General features: G+C 44.6%; 1 protein-coding gene across 1 annotated transcript; it reads left to right on the forward strand.

The window, feature by feature from the left end:
- Nucleotides 1-461: 461 nt before the first annotated feature.
- Nucleotides 462-18,180, forward strand: LOC149979521 (uncharacterized). Its single transcript, XM_090189682.1, has 2 exons — nt 462-779; nt 16,147-18,180. The coding sequence occupies exon 2, from the start codon at nt 16,360-16,362 to the stop codon at nt 17,527-17,529; it is 1,170 nt and encodes a 389-aa protein (XP_090045808.1). The 5' UTR covers nt 462-779; nt 16,147-16,359; the 3' UTR covers nt 17,530-18,180.
- Nucleotides 18,181-18,611: the final 431 nt, after the last annotated feature.

Consider the following 18,611-nt stretch of genomic DNA (forward strand, 5'->3'; position numbering starts at 1 on the left):
AACCTCTTGAACCTCTGGGGGCAGTATTTCATTTTTGGATGAAAAACGTTCCCATTTTAATAAGTTATGGATGATGCGAATTTTCGCAGCTTTTTGTAAAAAATCGCGCAACATTTCAAAGTCCTGCTACTCATGCCAGGAATATAGTATATGCATATGATAAGTATGTGTGGATAGAAAACACTCTGAAGTGTCCAAAACTGGTTAAATTGGGTCTGTGGCTATAACAGAACGTGTTTAGGAGTAAAAATCCCTGGTAAAACTGTTCACCAAAAACAAAAACAAAATATTCATCCGCCATTCAATCAATTGTTTAAGGGAAAATATATGCAAACCCCCTGTAAACGCCTACAGCTTCCACACGATGTCACCATTGCTATCAATATCAGAATCATTTATCCCTGGTTGCAACACAAATAGACCCCTCCCTTCTTCTGACGCACCACAGGATGTTGTGAAACGGAAAAAATGGACGATGTTTTCCAGACTTGCTGCTATCGAATACAGATCGCCCCGTGATCAATTTGATACATCATTAACGTTTATTAATACCTAAAGTTGGTTTAGAAACGTCGTTTGAAGTGATTTGTAAAAGTTTATAGGCGACTTTTGTAATTTTAAAAAGTGACGTTGCGTCTTGTAAATTGACTTTTTGCAGCATCAGACTGGCCTTCAGCAAATGACATTTTGGGTATACAATGACGGATTTAATCGGGAAAAAGACCCAATTGTGATGTTTATGGGACATATAGGAGTGCCAACCAAGAAGCTTGTCCAAGGTAATGAATGTTTTATATTTTATTTCTGCGTTTTGGGTAGCGCCGGCTACCGCAAAATCTGTTGTTTACGTGTCGTGCTGGTATTTTGGGGGGTGCATGCTATCAGATAATAGCTTCTCATGCTTTCACCGAAAAGCATTTTACAAATCTGACTCGGTGGCTAGATTCACAACGAGTGTAGCTTTAATTCAGTACCTGGCATGTGTATTTTAATGAAAGTTTGAGATTTAACGAGTACTAAGTAAAGTACTATAGGTGGAAATTCCGCTGAGCGGTCCCTCTGCAGGGATCACCTCCATAAGAAGTTTTAAGCGCAATATTTTGTCACGAAAAGATGCTCGACTATGCATATAATTGACAGCTTTGGAAAGAAAACACTCTGACGTTTCCAAATCTGCAAAGATATTGTCTGTGAGTGCCCCAGAACTGATGCTACAGCCGAAACCAAGATGAAACTTCAAACAGGAAATGAGCAAAATTTCTGAGGCGCTGTTTTCCATTGTCTCCTTATATGGCTGTGAATGCGACAGGAATGAGCTTACACTTTCTGCCGTTTCCCCAAGGTGTCGGCAGCATTGTGACGTATTTGTAGGCATATCATTGGAAGATTGACCATAAGAGACTACATTGACCAGGTGTCCAGGCCTGGTGTCCTGCCAACTTCCACGAACGTTATATCATCAAAGAGATATGTGAAAAACACCTTGAGGATTGATTCTAAACAACGTTTGCCATGTTTCAGTCGATATTATGGAGTTAATTTGGAAAAAAGTTTGGCGTTTTGATGACTGAATTTTCGTTTTTTTTTGGTAGCCAAACGTGATGTACAAAACGGAGCGATTTCTAATACACAAATAATATTTTTGGGAAAACTGAACATTTGCTATCTAACTGAGTGTCCTCATTGAAAACATCCGAAGATCTTCAAAGGTAAATGATTTTATTTGAATGCTTTTCTTGTTTTTGTGAAAATGTTGCACGCTGAATGCTACGCTAAATGCTACGCTAAATGCTACGCTAGCTATCAATACTGTAACACAAATGCTTGTTTTGCTATGGTTGAAAAGCATATTTTGAAAATCTGAGATGACAGTGTTGTTAACAAAAGGCTAAGCTTGAGAGCTAGCATATTTATTTAATTTCATTTGCGATTTTCATGAATAGTTAACGTTGCGTTATGGTAATGAGCTTGAGGCTATAAATAGGATCCCGGATCCGGGTTTGCTCGTCGCAACTGGTTAATCTCTTTTTTGGGGGGGCCAGTCTGAGATATGGCTTTTCCTTTGCAACTCTGTCTAGAAGGCCAGCACTCCGGAATCGCCTCTTCACTGTTGATGTTGAGACTGGTGTTTTGCAGGTACTATTTAATGAAGCTGCCAGTTGAGGACTTGTGAGGCATTGCCATGCAGCCATGGGTGAACAGGGAGTACAGGAGGGGGCTGAGCCCGCACCCTTGTGGGGCCCCTGTGTTGAGGAACAGCAAACTGGAGGTGTTGTTTCTCACCTTCACCACCTGGGGGTGGCCCGTCAGGAAGTCCAGGACCCAGTTGCACAGGGCGTGGTTCAGACCCAAGGCTGAGCTATAGTCAATGAACAGCTTTCTTACATAGGTATTCCTCTTTTCCAGATGGGATAGGGCAGTGCCATGGTGATTGCATCATCCCTTGATCTGTTGGGGCTGTATGCAAATTGAAGTGGGTCTAGTGTGTCAGGTAAGGTAGAGGTGATATGATCCTTAACTAGCCTCTCAAAGCACTTCATGATGACAGAAGTGAGTGCTATGGGGCGATAGTCACTTAGTTCAGTTACCTTTGCTTTCTTGGGTACAGAAACAATGGTGGACATCTTCAAGCAAGTGGGAGCAGAAAACTGGGATAGGGAGAGTTTGAATATGTCCTTAAACACTACAGCCAGCTGGTCTGTGCATGTTCTGAAGATACGGCTAGTGTTGCCGTCTGGGCCGGCAGTCTTGCGAGGGTTAACACGCTAAATGTCTTACTCACTTGCCACGGAGAATGAGAGCCCACAGTCCTTGGGAGCGGGCCATGTCGGTGACACTGTGTTATCCTCAAAGTGGGCAAAGAACGTGTTTAGCTCGTCCGGGAGCAAGACGTCGGTGTCTGCAACATGGCTGTTTTTTCCTTTGTATTCTATGATTGTTTGTAGACCCTACCACATACGTCTCGTGCCTGAGCCGTTGAATTGCGACTCCACTTTGTCTCTGTACTGATGTTTTGCCTGTTTGATTGCCTTACAGAGGGAATAACTACACTGTTTGTATTCGACCACATTTCCAGTCACCTTGCTATGGATAAATGCAGTGGTTCTCGCTTTCAGTTTTGCGCAAATGCTGACGTTTATCCACGGTTTCTGGTTTAGGTAGGTTTTAATAGTTACAGTGGGTACAACGTCCCCTATACATTTCCTGATTAACTCAGTCACGTGTCCGAGTATACATCAATGTTATTCTCAGAGGCTACCCGGAACATATCCCAGTCCGCATGATGAAAACTATCTTGAACCATGGATTCCGATTGGTCAGACCAGCGTTGAATAGACCTTAGCACGGGTATTTCCTGTTTGAGTTTCTGCCTATAGGAAGGGAGGAGCAAAATGGAGCCGTGATCTGATTTGCCAAAGGGAGAGCGGGGGAGGACCTTGTAGGCATCCCGGAAGGGGGAGTAGCAGTGATTGAGTGTTTTAACAGTGCAAGTACTACAGTCAATGTGTTGATAGTACTTTGTTAGCGTTTTCCTCAAATTTGTTTTGTTAAAATCCCCAGCTACAATAAATCCGGCCTCAGGATATGTGGTTTCCAGTTTGCGCAAAATCCAGTGTAGTTCCTTGAGGGTTGTCGTGGTATCGGCTTGAGGGGGAATATACACGGCTGTGACTATAACCGAAGAGAATTCTCTTGGGAGGGAATACGGTCAGCATTTGATTGTGAGGTATTCTAGGTGGGGTGAACAAAATGACTTGAGTTTCTGTACGATATCACAATTACACCATGAGTAGTTAATCATGAAACATACACCACCACCTTTCTTCTTCCCAGAAAGTTTTTTATTACTCTCTGACCGATGTACTGAGAGCCCAGATGGCTGTATGGACAGGGACAGTATATCTTGAAAGAGCCTTGAGTCAGAGAAACAGAGTATATTACAGTCCCAGATGTCTCTCTGGTAGGAAATCCTTGCCCTGAGCTTGTCTACTTTATTGTCCAAGGACTGAACATTAGCAAGTAATGTACTCGGAAGCGGTGGATGGCGTGCACGCTTCCTGAGTCGGACTAGAAGTCCTCTCCGAATACCTCTTCTCTGCCGGCGGCAGATAAGTTGCCCTGGGGGGTACGAACAAAGGATCCAATTCGGGAAAGTCGTATTCCTGATCGTAATGCTGGTGAGTTACCGCCCCTCTGATATCTAAAAGTTATTTCCGGCTGTTTGTAATAACACAAAAAAAAAACGTTCTGGGCTATTAATGTAAGAAATAACACACACAAAAAACAATATACTGCAAAGTTGCTTAGGAGCTAGAAGCAGAGCTGCCATGTCTGCCATCTTGCTAGTATCTATATATTTGGTCCAAGGTCGTTCAGTGCTGCAGATAATGGAGTAGTATGCTAGCAGTAGTTCACATGGTGCTGAGCTGGTCATGGTCTCTCTCATGAGGTAGATTTTTGATGATAGTTCTATTTTTTCCCCCGTTTTTTCTCAGTCTGTCTTTCCAGCCTGGTAGCAACTGTTAAACGTCAGTCTGGTACGCTTTTTCTAAAAGATAGTGAGGCATAAGTCAATACATAGCATTTAAGGCAAAAAAGTTGATTGTGATAAATCTGCGAAGGGAAAATTTGTGAAAGACTCAGACATACATGTCTCGGTCTATCCCTCCTCTCTCTCTTTTATCTCTAACTCCTCTCTCCCTCCTCTCCCTCGCTCTCTCTTACCCTTCCTCTTCTGTCTTCCCTCCTTCACCCTCTCTCTCTCCTGTCTCTCCCTCACTCTCCCCTTCTCTTCCCCCCCCTTCCATTCTCTCTCCCTCCTCTCTCCCACCTCTACCTCTCTCCCACCTCCACAGACAGGATATTAATGCACAGATAGTCTGTATGTCTATTTGTTGACTCTCTCTCTCCCTCTCTCCTTTACCCTTCTCTCTGTCTCCCTCCTCCACCCTCCATTCTCTCTTCCTCTTTCTTGATCTCCCTTCCCTTCCTTTCATCTCTCTCCCATCTCTCTCTCTCTCTCCCCCTCCTCTCTCCCACCTCCACAGATGGCTGTCTGTCTGAGTCTTTCACCAATTTACCCTTTGCAGCTTTATCACCAATTTGTTTTGCCTTGAAAGCAATGTACACCTCATGTGTACTCCTCATGTATGCCTCATGATGAATATCTTTTTGCAAAAGCATACCAGACTGACACTTAACAATGATATCATGTTGGCAGGGCAGTGTGGAGACCTTTCAAGGGGCAGGTGCTCAAAATTAACATTTAAAAAAGTGTACGCACCCATTTAACGTTTTTAAGCATAGGCCTATTTATTTCTGCAACAACACACTCACTCATCACAAATGTTAAGTTACAGTGACTCCTAAAGACATGATTGGCATCGGGGAAAAGAGGTACATTGTTTCAGCCGATCATTGATATTGATGTTAATCTGCTAGTTAGCTAGCTCAATTATTTGTTTTGCTCATTATGATTTATCTTTAATGCTCTTAAATAATAACTTCATAATATAATATTCTGAATCTTTTAACTCATGATATATGGCAAGCTCGCTAGTGGCTTGTGTGACTATTGTAGTATATGGTGGTTAGCTAGAGTCTAGACTAGCTGTGTTGCTGCTGCCCTGACACACCCGTTGGGTTGGAGGGTTGTACAGCCACTCCTCTCTATGTCTTTTGGCCTCTCTCTGCTGCGCGTTGGCTATCAACCAACCAGACCGAATACTGATATTGATGTAAATCAAGTGTTATCAAGTGTTGATCAAATGTTATGCTGTTGTGGCAGTACTGTTGATTTTTAAACTAGGTAGCTATATTTAAAATAATATATACAGTACCAGTCAAAAGTTGACACACCTACTCATTCCAGGGTTTAGCTTTATTTTTACTATTTTCTACATTGTAGAATAATAGTGAAGATATCAAAACTATGAAATAACACATATGGAATCATGTAGTAACCAAAAAAGTGTTCAAAAAATATATTTTATATTTGAGATTGTTCAAAGTAGCTAACATTTGCCTTGATGACAGCTTTGCACACTCTTGGCATGGAGGCCTGATCAGCTAACCAACGCTTGAGAATCTGTAGAGCCAGCTGAGGCATGGAAGCCTGACGAGCTAGCTGAGGCATCCCCGGTAGCTGAGGCAATGGAAGCCTGACGAGCCAACCGAGGCTTGAGAACCTGTCGGGCCAGCTGAGGCATGGAAGCCTGATGAGCTAGCTGAGGCATCCCCGGTAGCTTCGGCAATGGAAGCCTGACGAGACAACCGAGGCTTGAGAACCTGTTGGGCCAGCTGAGGCATGGAAGCCTGACGAGACAACCAAGGCTTGTAAACCTATCGAGCCGGCTGAGGCATAGAAGCCTAACGAGCCAGCTGCCCTTGGACCCAATTTCACCAAAAATACTATTGCTTCCCTTTGGCAAGGCGTTAAACTGTAAAGTCTGAGGAAAGAACCAAAGGGAATGACAGATATAGGGGAGGTAATCAGGAAAGTGATGTAGTCCGGGTTAGTCTCATGAGGCACAGGTGCGCGTAACGATGGTGACAGGAGTGCATAATAATGAGTAAACTGGCAACAACGAGCGCCAGAAAGGGGGAGCGGGAGTAGACGTGACACCTTAAGACAATTGAGACATGGATTGTGTATGTGTGCCATTCAGAGGGTGAATGGGCAAGACAACAGATTTAAGTGCCTTTGAACTAGGTATGTTAGTAGGTGCCAGGTGCACCGGTTTGAGTGTGTCAAGAACTGAAAAGCTGCTGAGTTTTTCACGCTCAACAGTTTCCCGTGTGTATCAAGAATGATCCACCACCCAAAGGACATCCAGCCAACTTAACACAAATGTGTGAAGCTTTGGAGTCAACATGAGCCAGCATCCCTGTGGAATGCTTTTGACACTTTGTAGAGTCCATGCCCCGACGAATGGAGGCTGTTCTGAGGGCAAAAGGGGGTGCAACTCAATATTAGGATTGTGTTCCTAAAATGTTGTACACTCAGTGTATATAGTGTGTATCACAGGGGGTTAGTGGCACCTTAATTGGGGAGAACTGGCTTGGTTGGAAGGGAATAAGTAGAATGGTACCAAATACATCAAACATGGTTTCCAAGTGTTTGATACCATTCCATTTTCTCTGTTCATAATATGAGCTGTTCTCCCCTAAGCAGCCTCCACTGGTGTGTATATATAGTCTAGTGAGTGTGTGTAGGGTCAGTGCAAGATAAAGTCAGTGCAGATAGTTTGGGTAACCATTAATTGACTATTTAGCAGTCCTATGGCTTGGGGGTAGAAGCTGTCTCGGAATCAGAAAGTCAATGTTTCGGTAACGTTTGCCAGATGTTAGCAGAGTGAACAGTCTATGGCTTGGTTGGCTGGAGTCTTAGGCAATTTTTCGGGCTTTCCTCTGGCACTGCCTGATATAGAGGTCCCGGATGGCAGGGAGCTCGGCCCCAGTGATTTACTGGGCTGTCCGCACCACCCTCTGTAGTGCTTTGGGGTCCAGGGCGGTGTATTTGACATACCAACCGGTGATGCAGCTAGTCAATGCTCTCTATGGTACAGCTGTAGAACTTTTTAAGGATCCGAGGGCCCATGCCAAACATTTTCAGCCTCTTGCGAGGGAAGAGGTGCTACCGTACCCTCTTCACGACTGTGCGTGTGTGTGTGGACCATGATAAGTCCTTAGTGATGTGGACACCAAGGAACTTGAAGCTCTTGACCTTCTCCACTACAGCCCTATCAGGTGTGCTCTCCCCTCTTTCTCGTATAGTCCACAATCAGCTCCTTGGTCTTACTGAGGTTGAGGGAGAGGTTGTTGTCCTGCACGACACTGCTAAGTCTCTGGGCTCCTCCCTGTAGGCTGTCTCATCCCGCTGGTGATCAGGCCTACCCCATCATGCCGTCAGAAAACTTGATGATGGTGTTGGAGTCGTGCGTGGCCACGGAGTTGTGGGTGAACAGGGAGTACAGGAGGGGACTAAGCACACACCGCTGAGGGGCCCCGTGTTGAGAGTCAGCATGGCGGAGGTGTGTGTGTGTGTGTTTTCTATATTTCTGTGTGCCTTTGTGTCTATCTTATTTTTCCTTTGAGGGTAAATTCTAATATTGTATAATCAAATGAAATTGATTACCCTACTCATGGACTTGAACATGGTGGCTGAATATAACTTGTCTATTTGTTGTTTATCTGCCTGTTTCTGATATGGTTTAGAATCATTGATCATTGAGGCTACTGTATAACATTTATATTTACAACAAACAGGTAATAGACAATCAATGGTCAATTTGTTTTAGCATTTAACAATATTACAATTTACTCATTACTGACTCACTACAACTCAGTAGGAAACAGACATACAGATGGAAGTTACCTATAGCCTACATTTATTCAGAAATTCGGTCTCAAGTATTGTTTAGCTCAGTCTAACAAACATTTCATACTCACGGTACTTACTGGTTCTGATCAGCTGTGGTATTTGGTATTTGTATGTAGCTATGTAATTATCTTGAAAAGTTTATTCAGCTAAGATTTGTATGTAAGTCTATTTCCTTATTGGGATTTGTAGCCTACATGTAACATGTTGCTTTCGCCATCAATTCACTAAACATATGGACATCCAGCACTTGCACATGTAATTAAACCATTCTGCACTTGAAGACCTTTTTTTGCAAGCATGCCTTCCTGTCACCTCCTTTGTCCATAAGGGTAAATTATTTTACACCCACAATGACACAGTCTTGTACAGCTAACCTTGTGGGGACACACAATTCAGTCCCATTCAAAACCCTAAACCTAACCCTAACCCATACTCTTACTCTAACCCTAACCCTAGCTCCTAACCCTAAACCTAATTCTAACCCTAGCCCCCCTTTGAAATAGCATTTGACTTTGTGGGGACCAACAAAATGTCCTCAGTTGGTCAAATTACGTTTGTTTTCTCAGAAGAATAGTTAAACACGTCCACACACACGCACACACACACACACACAGGAATTCAGTCTTCACAGTTCAGTTTAACATATAATCAGTTTTTGTTGAAAGCAAAACATTGATTTAATCATTGTAAAATGATGACAGTGTGCATTGACACCAATCAACCCAGTAAAACCAACACCCAAATATCAAATAGCAGATTTATGTCGCTCTTGCTAAAAGTAATGAACTATATGGGGAATAGGGTGCAAATCAATGAGATGGCTGGAGACTCGACCAGTGAGATGAATAGATATGCTAGTTCCCTTAATGGCAATGAACTTGACTCTTGCTCTGAGGACATGATAAGGGAAAAGACACCTTTTAAGATGAGAAGCACATTTTTACTTCCCGAAATAAATCCCTCTCTTGAACCATACTACCTTCTAGTTGAGAAAGATGTATATCATTTCCTGGCTAAGAAACGAGAATACATGGTATTCCACAATATATCCAAAGCAGAAAATTGATCCCTTATGGCAGTGGTTCCCAACCTTTTCGGTTACTGTACCACCAACTGAATATTGCTCAGCCTGGAGTACCCCTGAAGTACCTCCTTATGTGCATTTTACCAGTAGACCTATGCTTCCATGAGTCTTCTCAAATACCTCCTGTGGATAGGCCAAGTACCCCCAGGGGTCCTACTACCCATGGTTGTGAACCACTGCCTATAAAACCTGCTGACAAAGGAGGTGCAAAAGTGATGCAAAATGCTGCAGACTATGAAAAGGAAATTCTGCGACAACTCAGTGATGATGAATTTTACAATACTCCCTAGGGATCCTTCTAATCATTTCATGCATACACTGTCTGCGTTTTTTAATGAAGGGGAAATTACAGAAACAGAATATGGGTGTATGAAAGTTGACTGCCCAACCACACCTGTCATATACACCCTTCCCAAAAATCCACAAGAGCATGACGTCACCTGTACCAGGCAGGACCATTGTGAGTGGTAACAGATCTCTGACAAAATAACCTTTTGTAGACCATTTTTGAACCGTGGGCAAGCTCTCTACCCACATAAATCAGAGATTCAATTGATTTTGATCAATCTCCTGAAATCTGTGGACCACATACCAGAACATTATATTCTGTGTACTTTTGTTACCAATCTACTGTATATACTAACATCCCCCACCAGGGCAGCTTAGAGGCCCTCAAGTTCTACCTTATTGAACGTCCCCCTAATGCTCTTCCCAGCACCAATTGTATTGTGTGCTTGGCTGAACTGGTACTAACCTCCAACTATTTTCTCTTCAGAGGAGACTTTTTCTGACAGAAAAAGAGGCGAGGTTATGAGATATCAGGTATCTGTGTCTGTAGCATCAGTGTGTCTGTATGTTTACTCAAGCTTCTTCTCATGGGAACACTGTAGCCTGATCTCTCTGGGGTCAACTTTCACCACAATATATTATAGGACAGAGACTGGCTGTGTGTGTGTGTGTGTGTGTGTGTGTGTGTGTGTGTGTGTGTGTGTGTGTGTGTGTGTGTGTGTGTGTGTGTGTGTGTGTGTGTGTGTGTGTGTGTGTGTTTGTGCGCGTGGAAATGGCCAATAGGTGGTGCAATTGAACCTGAAAACTCACTGCATCTGTCAAATACTTTCAAATCCTTGAGCTGCCCTTGACTTAAGTACAGTGGAACCAATGGAATAGTCCCAAAAGGGGAAGTATTTTACATATTTGACCCAGGTCTGGTATAAATATCTGATTGAATAGGACAAGTAGTACAAACTCTTATATCAATCGATATTCCATAGATGTTCAGGTTACAGTTCGCTTTATTTCACAGACCACTACATAACAGAAATTACACTTGATTTGGTCTTATGTAGCAAAATGTTAATTTGTGTTTTTTACATTGGATAAAAGTAGAGACTCAGAAATAGAAAATGGTGCATCATACATTGCAGTTGAGGAACAATGGGAAAGTAATTCTGCATTGAAAGTTGATAAACTTGTAATGCCACTTTTGAGAAAATGGCCCTTGAATATTTTGGTACACCTACTGGAGAGCTCTTCTTTGTCTACGCCTATTCAGAATTGTTCACAGCCTCTTAAGCCTTAGCCCCACCCATCTCTTTAAGGATTTACATTTGAGGCCATGTGCTAAACAGAGTAAGGTAGTGTAGTAAACAACCGTTTTCAAGACTAAAAGTGGTTTAAGTAGTAGCCCACAATAAGGAAACACTCTAGGTAAAAATGCATTTTATCTAGTCCTTGGCCTATATCCTAATCTGACTTTGAAAGTGTGTTCACCCTGGGCCGTGTATTCATTATTTTGTGAAGTGGAGTCTTTTGTTTAGACTTCCAGCAAGCTAGCTAGCTACCTAAACAATTAACCAAAATCCCAACCCATAGCTACAGTACAGATGGACTGTCATAGCTAGCCACCATACAGTGCTAGAGTATGAATCTGCAGGAAACTAAAGCTAACCAACAAGGTTCAATGTTAGCTAGCTAGCTAACATTATGCTTTAACTAGCCATGCAAATGGATTTCTGAGATATAAATAATATTACTACACAGATCATACACGTAATATTTGGTAGCTAGCCAGCAAGCTAACGTTCACTAGCTAGCAAACAGTACGCTTTAACTTGCAATGAAAACTACTTTATGACCAAATTAGAAATGTATAATATCTGAAAATGTATCTAGACTCTTACCCATATATGGATGAATGCTTCATGGCAGTGTGTCTTTACCGTTTGGTTTGTAGCTAGCTACAGCTTGTTTGGCCCATTGTTGTGTGAAGTCACTCTGGTTCACACTGACTGTGTGCAGAAAGTCACTTTTTCCCACTGATCTTTGTCGATTGCACCGGCTAAATGTTGCGGCTAAGTGGTGGCAGGTAGCCTAGTGGTTAGAGTGTTGGGACAGTAACTGAAAGGTTGCTAGATCAAATCCCCGAGCTGACAAGGTAAATATCTCTCCTTCTGCCCCTGAACAAGGCAGTTAACCCACTGTTCCTAAGCCGGCATTGTAAATAAGAATTTGTTCTTCACTAACTTGAATAGTTAAATAAAGTTTTTATAAAATAAAATTAAAAAATCAATTCTGGGCAGCAATGTTGTTGAGAGCAGTAGCAACACTTTTGCATTTTTCCATGGCTAACGTTTTATCTTTCAAAAAATCTGCGGTAGCAAGGATTTTCTACACATTTTTAAAATGTATTTTTTATTTTTTATTTCACCTTTATTTAACCAGGTAGGCCAGTTGAGAACAAGCTCTCATTTACAACTAAGATAAGATAAAGATAAAGCAAAGCAATGCGACACAAACAACAACACAGAGTTACACATGGAATAAACAAACTTACAATCAATAACACAATAGAAACGTCTATATACAGTGTGTGCAAATGAAGTAAGATTAGGGAGGTAAGGCAATAAATTGGCAAAATAGGATATAGGCCAAGAGGCAAAATAATTACAATTTAGCAAATTAACACTGGAGTGATAGATGTGCAGAAGAGGAATGTGCAAGTAGAGATACTGGGGTGCAAAGGAGCAAAATCAAATAAATAACAATATGGGGATGAGGTAGTTGGATGGGCTATTTACAGATGGGCTAAGTACAGGTGCAATGATCTGTAAGCTGCTCTGATAGCTGATGCCTAAAGCTAGTGAGGGAGGTATGAGTCTCCAGCTTCAGTGATTTTTGCAATTCGTTCCAGTCATTGGCAGCAGAGAACTGGAAGTTAAGGCGGCCAAATGAAGAGTTGGCTTTGGGGGTGACCAATGAAATACACCTGCTGAAGCACGTGCTACGGGTGGGTGCTGCAATGGCGACCAGTGAGCTGAGATAAGGTGGGACTTTACCAAGCAAAGACTTATAGATGACCTGGAGTCTGGGTTTGGCGATGAATATGAAACGAGGGCCAGCCAACGAGAGCTGGGTAGTGGGTAGTATATGGGGCTTTGGTGACGAAACGGATGGCACTGTGATAGACTGCATACAATTTGCTGAGTAGAGTGTTGGAGGCTATTTTGTCAATTTCATCGCCAAATCGAAGTCAACGATCGGTAGGATAGTCAGTTTTACGAGGGTATGTTTGGCAGCATGAGTGAAGGAGACTTTTTTGCGAAATAGGAAGCCGATTCTAGATTTAATTTTGGATTGGAGAGGATTAATATGAGTCTGGAAGGAGAGTTTACAGTCTAACCAGACACCTAGGTATTTGTAGTTGTCCACATATTCTAAGAACCGTCCAGAGTAGTGATGCTGGACGGGTGGGTAGGTGTGGGTGAGATTGAGGGCAACTAGCTTAGATTGTAGGATGGCCGGGGTGTTAAGCATATCCCAGTTTAGGTCACCTAACAGTACAAACTCTGAAGATAAATGGGGGGCAATTAATTCACATTTGGTGTCCAGGGCACAGCTGGGGGTTGAGGAGGGTCTATAACAAGCGGCAACAGTGAGAGACTTATTTGTGGTGGATTTTTAAAAGTAGAAGCTCGAACTGTTTGGGCACAGACCTGGATAGCATAACAGAACTCTGCAGGCTGTCTCTGCAGTGGATTGCAACTCCACGCCTTTTGGCAGTTCTATCTTGGCAGAAAATGTTGTAGTTGGAGGTAGAAATTTCAGAATTTCTGGTGGCCTTCCTAAGCCAGGATTCAGACACGGCTAGGACATCAGGGTTGGCTGAGTGTGCTAAAGCAGTGAAAAAAACAAACTTGGCCTCCCGGGTGGCGCAGTGGTTAAGGGCGCTGTATGGCAGCGCCAGCTGTGCCACCAGAGACTCTGGGTTTGCGCCCAGGCTCTGTCGTAACCGGCCGCGACCAGGAGGTCCGTGGGGCGACGCACAATTGGCCTAGCGTCGTCCGGGTTAGGGAGGATTTGGCCGGTAGGGAAATCCTTGTCTCATCGCGCACCAGCAACTCATGTGGCGGGCCGGGAGCAGTGCGCACTAACCAAGGTTGCCAGGTGCACGGTGTTTCCTCCGACACATTGGTGCGGCTGGCTTCCGGGTTGGATGCGCGCTATGTTAAGAAGCAGTGCGGCTTGGTTGGGTTGTGTATCGGAGGACGCATTACTTTCAACCTTCGTCTCTCCCGAGCCCGTATGGAAGGTGTAGCGATGAGACAAGATAGTAGCTACTAAACAATTGAATACCACAAAATTGGGGAGAAAACGGGGTAAAATTCAACAACAAAAAAAAAACTTAGGGAGGAGACTTCTGTTGTAAACATGCATGAAACCATGGCTTTTACGGATACAGAAGTCAACAAATAATAGCGCCTGGGGAAGGGTGGAACTGAGCAGCTCATGTTATAGTCAGAAGCGAGCTACATGGCAGACCAATAGAAACACATCTCTCGGCATGTCCAGCCCATCCATTATATCAGCCAATCACAGCTAGCGGGAAGGTACCTGTCTTTTTCTGTGAATAAACCAACTAAGTTGTAATTTAACAATTTTACTCGTTTTTACAGATGGCATACAAGTTTGTATTAAGGCACATGAAAGTTCATATGTTCCAGAAGGCATTTCGCCCCCCCCCCAAAAAAAGTTCAAATGACTAACTTCTTGAAATGGTTCACAAATGGTAGTTAGATCAAATTGCATCAAACTCAATACTGTGTTACAGTAAAGCAATGATGTGAGTTAGGATTAGGGCTTTTAACGGCACACTGGCAGTCACGAGTGATGGAGTCAAATTTCACGTGACCATTTAGTCACTACTCCAAGCTCTGCTGTTTCTGATGGTCATTAGTAGCCTACCAAACGTGCTAACTGCCTGACACTTAGCACTCTATTGTCCCTCTAACCACTCTGACATCAATGTAAATATAATCGAAAATCTAATCAAACACTTCATGAGAGCTCTTGACTGTGTCATGGGACCTGCACCTACGCTTGGCACACTCCATTGAAGCAGAATCAGCTCTCACAACTCCTCTCTGATTGCTTCCAATGTCACCAAAGTGCTGTCAAGCCACAATTTGTCCATCACATTTCATAGCAGTAGCTCGCTCTCTCATTGAACGTGGATACTACCATACTGGCTGCTGCGTCAATGTGGCTTTTGCCCACAAAGACAGTTTTGGGGCATCGCAACCATATTACAGAGTTTAGACATTAATTTGCATTCTGGGTTCCTCCGTGCAACATTCTTTTGAGGATGTTATCATTTGACATCCTATGATATACAGATACAAGTTTCTGTGCAACCTCTCTATTGTGACTGGGTGGATCTTCACTATTTTCTAAGGCTCGCTGGTACCAGCACCAATGCACACACCTATCCCGTTGTTGGAAGTGAATCCTCTCTTGTGCCAAGTGCCATCGAAGGATACATGAATGTCTATGATGACATCCTCATCCTCCTTCAGCATCTCTGCTATGCTCTTATCTTTGCAGCACTTTCCATTCACTGTAGCCCTCTGAATCTCTTCAACTAAAGTGGGGGGAAAATGTACTTATTATGTCTGTCGACATTACAGTCATAACTGCATATCAGCATGTATTTACTTTCTGTAAAGCTAATATCTCAGTAATCACAGTAGGCTACAGCCCTATGACACTGTAGGCCTATGTGACAAGTCTTATTGTACAGTTATGTTTTCCTGTTACTCTGTTTTATTCACTTTGAATACATTTGCTGGAGCAAGAAATTAAATATTATTTATACACAGCAAGTCACCTGAGAATAATGTGCTACTCTCCCTTTTAATTTACCTGTTACTTTCCTGTCATGTCTCTGATATGAGCTGAGAAGCACGGATATGAGCTGCATGACCAAGTCCAAGTTTGTGGGCTCAAAGAACCCTCCTCACATTTATATCAAATGCCACATCTCCCCTGGAGATGTCACGCCCTGACCATAGTTTGCTTTGTATGTTTCTATGTTTTCTTTGGTCAGGGTGTGATCTGAGTGGGCATTCTATGTTGGATGCCTAGTTTGTCTGTTTCTGTGTTTGGCCTGATATGGTTCTCAATCAGAGGCAGGTGTTAGTCGTTGTCTCTGATTGGGAACCATATTTAGGTAGCCTGTTTTGTCATTGTGGGTTGTGGGTGATTGTCTATGTTATGTTGCTTGTTAGCACAGTGTTTGATTAGCGTCACGGTTGTCACTTTGTTGTTTTGTAGTGTTCAGTTTTTCCCATTAAAATGACGAACACTTACCAAGCCGCATCTTGGTCCTCCTCTCTATCTCCAGACGACATCCGTGACAGAATCACCCACCAACCAAGGACTAAGCGGCGTGATAACGGGCAGCAGCAGCAGCAGTAGCAGCAGCAGGAGAATCAACGATACTTGGAGAGATGGACTTGGGAGGAGATTCTGGACGGCAAAGGACCCTGGACTCAGCCAGGGGAATATTGCCATCCCAAAGCAGAGCTGGAGGCGGCGAAACCAGAGAGGCGCCGGTATGAGGAGGCAGCACGGCGGCGCGTTTGGAAGCCCGAGAGTCAGCCCCAAAAATGTATTGGGGGGGCGCACGGGGAGTGTGGCTAAGCCAGGTAGGAGACCTGCGCCAACTTCCCGTGCTTACCGGAGAGCGAGAGTGACCGGGCAGGCACCGTGTTATGCTGTGGAGCGCACGGTGTCCCCGGTGCGGGTGCATAGCCCGGTGCGGTACATTCCAGCTCCTCGTATCGGCCGGGCTAGAGTGGGCATCGAGCCAGGTGCCAGGAAGCCGGTTCTACGCATCTGGTCTCCAGTGCGTCTCCTTGGGCCAGCGTACATGGCACCAGCCTTACGCATGGTGTCTCCGGTTTGCCAGCACAGCCCAGTGCGGGCTATTCCACCTCGCCGCACTGGCCTGGCTACCGGGAGCATGCAACCAGGTAAGGTTGGGCAGGCTCGGTGCTCAAGAGCTCCAGTGTGCCTGCACGGTCCGGTCTATCCAGTGCCACCTCCACGCACCAGCCCTCCGGTGGCAGCCCCCCGCACCAGGCTGTCTCTCCGTCTTCTGCCTACAGGTGCTTCCTCCTCTCCAGTGCTGCCTGAGTCTCCCGTCTGTCCTGAGCCGCCAGAGTCTCCCGTCTGTCCTGAGCCGCCAGTCTGTCCTGAGCCGCCAGCCAGCCAGGAGCCGCCAGAGCCACCAGCCAGCCAGGAGCCGCCAGAGCCACCAGCCAGCCAGGAGCGGCCAGAGCCGTCAGCCAGCCAGGAGCGGCCAGAACCGTCAGCCAGCCAGAAGCGGCCAGAGCCCTCAGCCAGCCAGGAGCTGCCAGAGCCGTCAGCCAGCCAGGAGCTGCCAGAGCCGTCAGCCAGCCAGAAGCTGCCAGAGCCGCCAGCCAGCCAGGAGCCTCCAGAGCCGTCAGTCAGTCCGGAGCTGCCCTTCAGTCCGGAGCTGCCCTTCAGTCCGGAGCTGCCCCTCAGTCCGGAGCTGCCCCTCAGTCCGGAGCTGCCCCTCAGTCCTGAGCTGCCCCTCAGTCCAGTGGGGCCCTTTGGCAGGGTTGCCAGTCCTAGGTCGGCGACGAGGGTTGCCGCTCAAAGGACGCAACTAAGGTGGACTAAGACTATGGTGGAGTGGGGGCCACGGCCAGCGCCAGAGCCGCCACCGCAGACTAATGCCCACCCAGACCCTCCCCTATAGGTTCAGGTTTTGCGGCCGGAGTCCGCATCTTGGGGGTGGGGGGTACTGTCACGCCCTAACCATAGTTTGCTTTGTATGTTTCTATGTTGTCTGGTCAGGGTGTGATCTGAGTGGGCATTCTATGTTGGATGTCTAGTTTGTCCGTTTCTGTGTTTGGCCTGATATGGTTCTCAATCAGAGGCAGGTGTTAGTCGTTGTCTCTGATTGGGAACCATATTTAGGGAGCCTGTTTTGTCAGTGTGGGTTGTGGGTGATTGTCTATGTGTAGCATGATTGTTCATTAGCTTCACGGTTGTCACGTTGTTGTTTTGTAATAAACATATCCAGGTGTTAGAATGGCCAAGTCAAAGTCCAGACCTGAATCCAATCGAGAATCTGTGGAAAGAACTGAAAACTGCTGTTCACAAATGCTCTCCATCCAACCTCACTGAGCTCGAGCTGTTTTGCAAGGAGGAATGGGAAAAAATGTAAGTCTCTCGATGTGCAAAACTGATAGAGACATACCCCAAGCGACTTACAGCTGTAATCGCAGCAAAAGGTGGCGCTACAAAGTATTAACTTAAGGGGGCTGAATAATTTTGCACGCCCAATTTTTCAGTTTTTGATTTGTTAAAAAAGTTTGAAATATCCAATAAATGTTGTTCAACTTCATGATTGTGTCCCACTTGTTGTTGATTCTTCACAAAAAAATACAGTTTTATATCTTTCTGTTTGAAGCCTGAAATGTGGCAAAAGGTCGCAATACTTTCGCAAGGCACTGTAAATGTGTTGGTTAATTAACGGTCAATTACCGTGAGACCGACAGTTATTTGCTTGACCGGCTGATGAAATTTTGTGACCTCCACAGGACGTGTTGGAATGATGACCCATGTGTGTTGGAATGTTTCACACAAAGGGGAGAGGAACTGTTTTTCTCTAGCTCTAGACTTCCTGGAACTGATGGGCCAATGAAGTATGAGGAAATCTCATCACACACACACAGTCAATCTTGTTTCAAAGACGCATAGAAATGGTCAGCGCTTTCTACGGCGATGATTAATTCAAAGCATTTAAGACACTATATGTAGAACACTATACACATA

This window comes from Oncorhynchus mykiss, chromosome 11 (genome assembly GCF_057628025.1).
Source record: "Oncorhynchus mykiss isolate SJ-2025 chromosome 11, ASM5762802v1, whole genome shotgun sequence".
Classification (NCBI taxonomy): domain Eukaryota; kingdom Metazoa; phylum Chordata; class Actinopteri; order Salmoniformes; family Salmonidae; genus Oncorhynchus; species Oncorhynchus mykiss.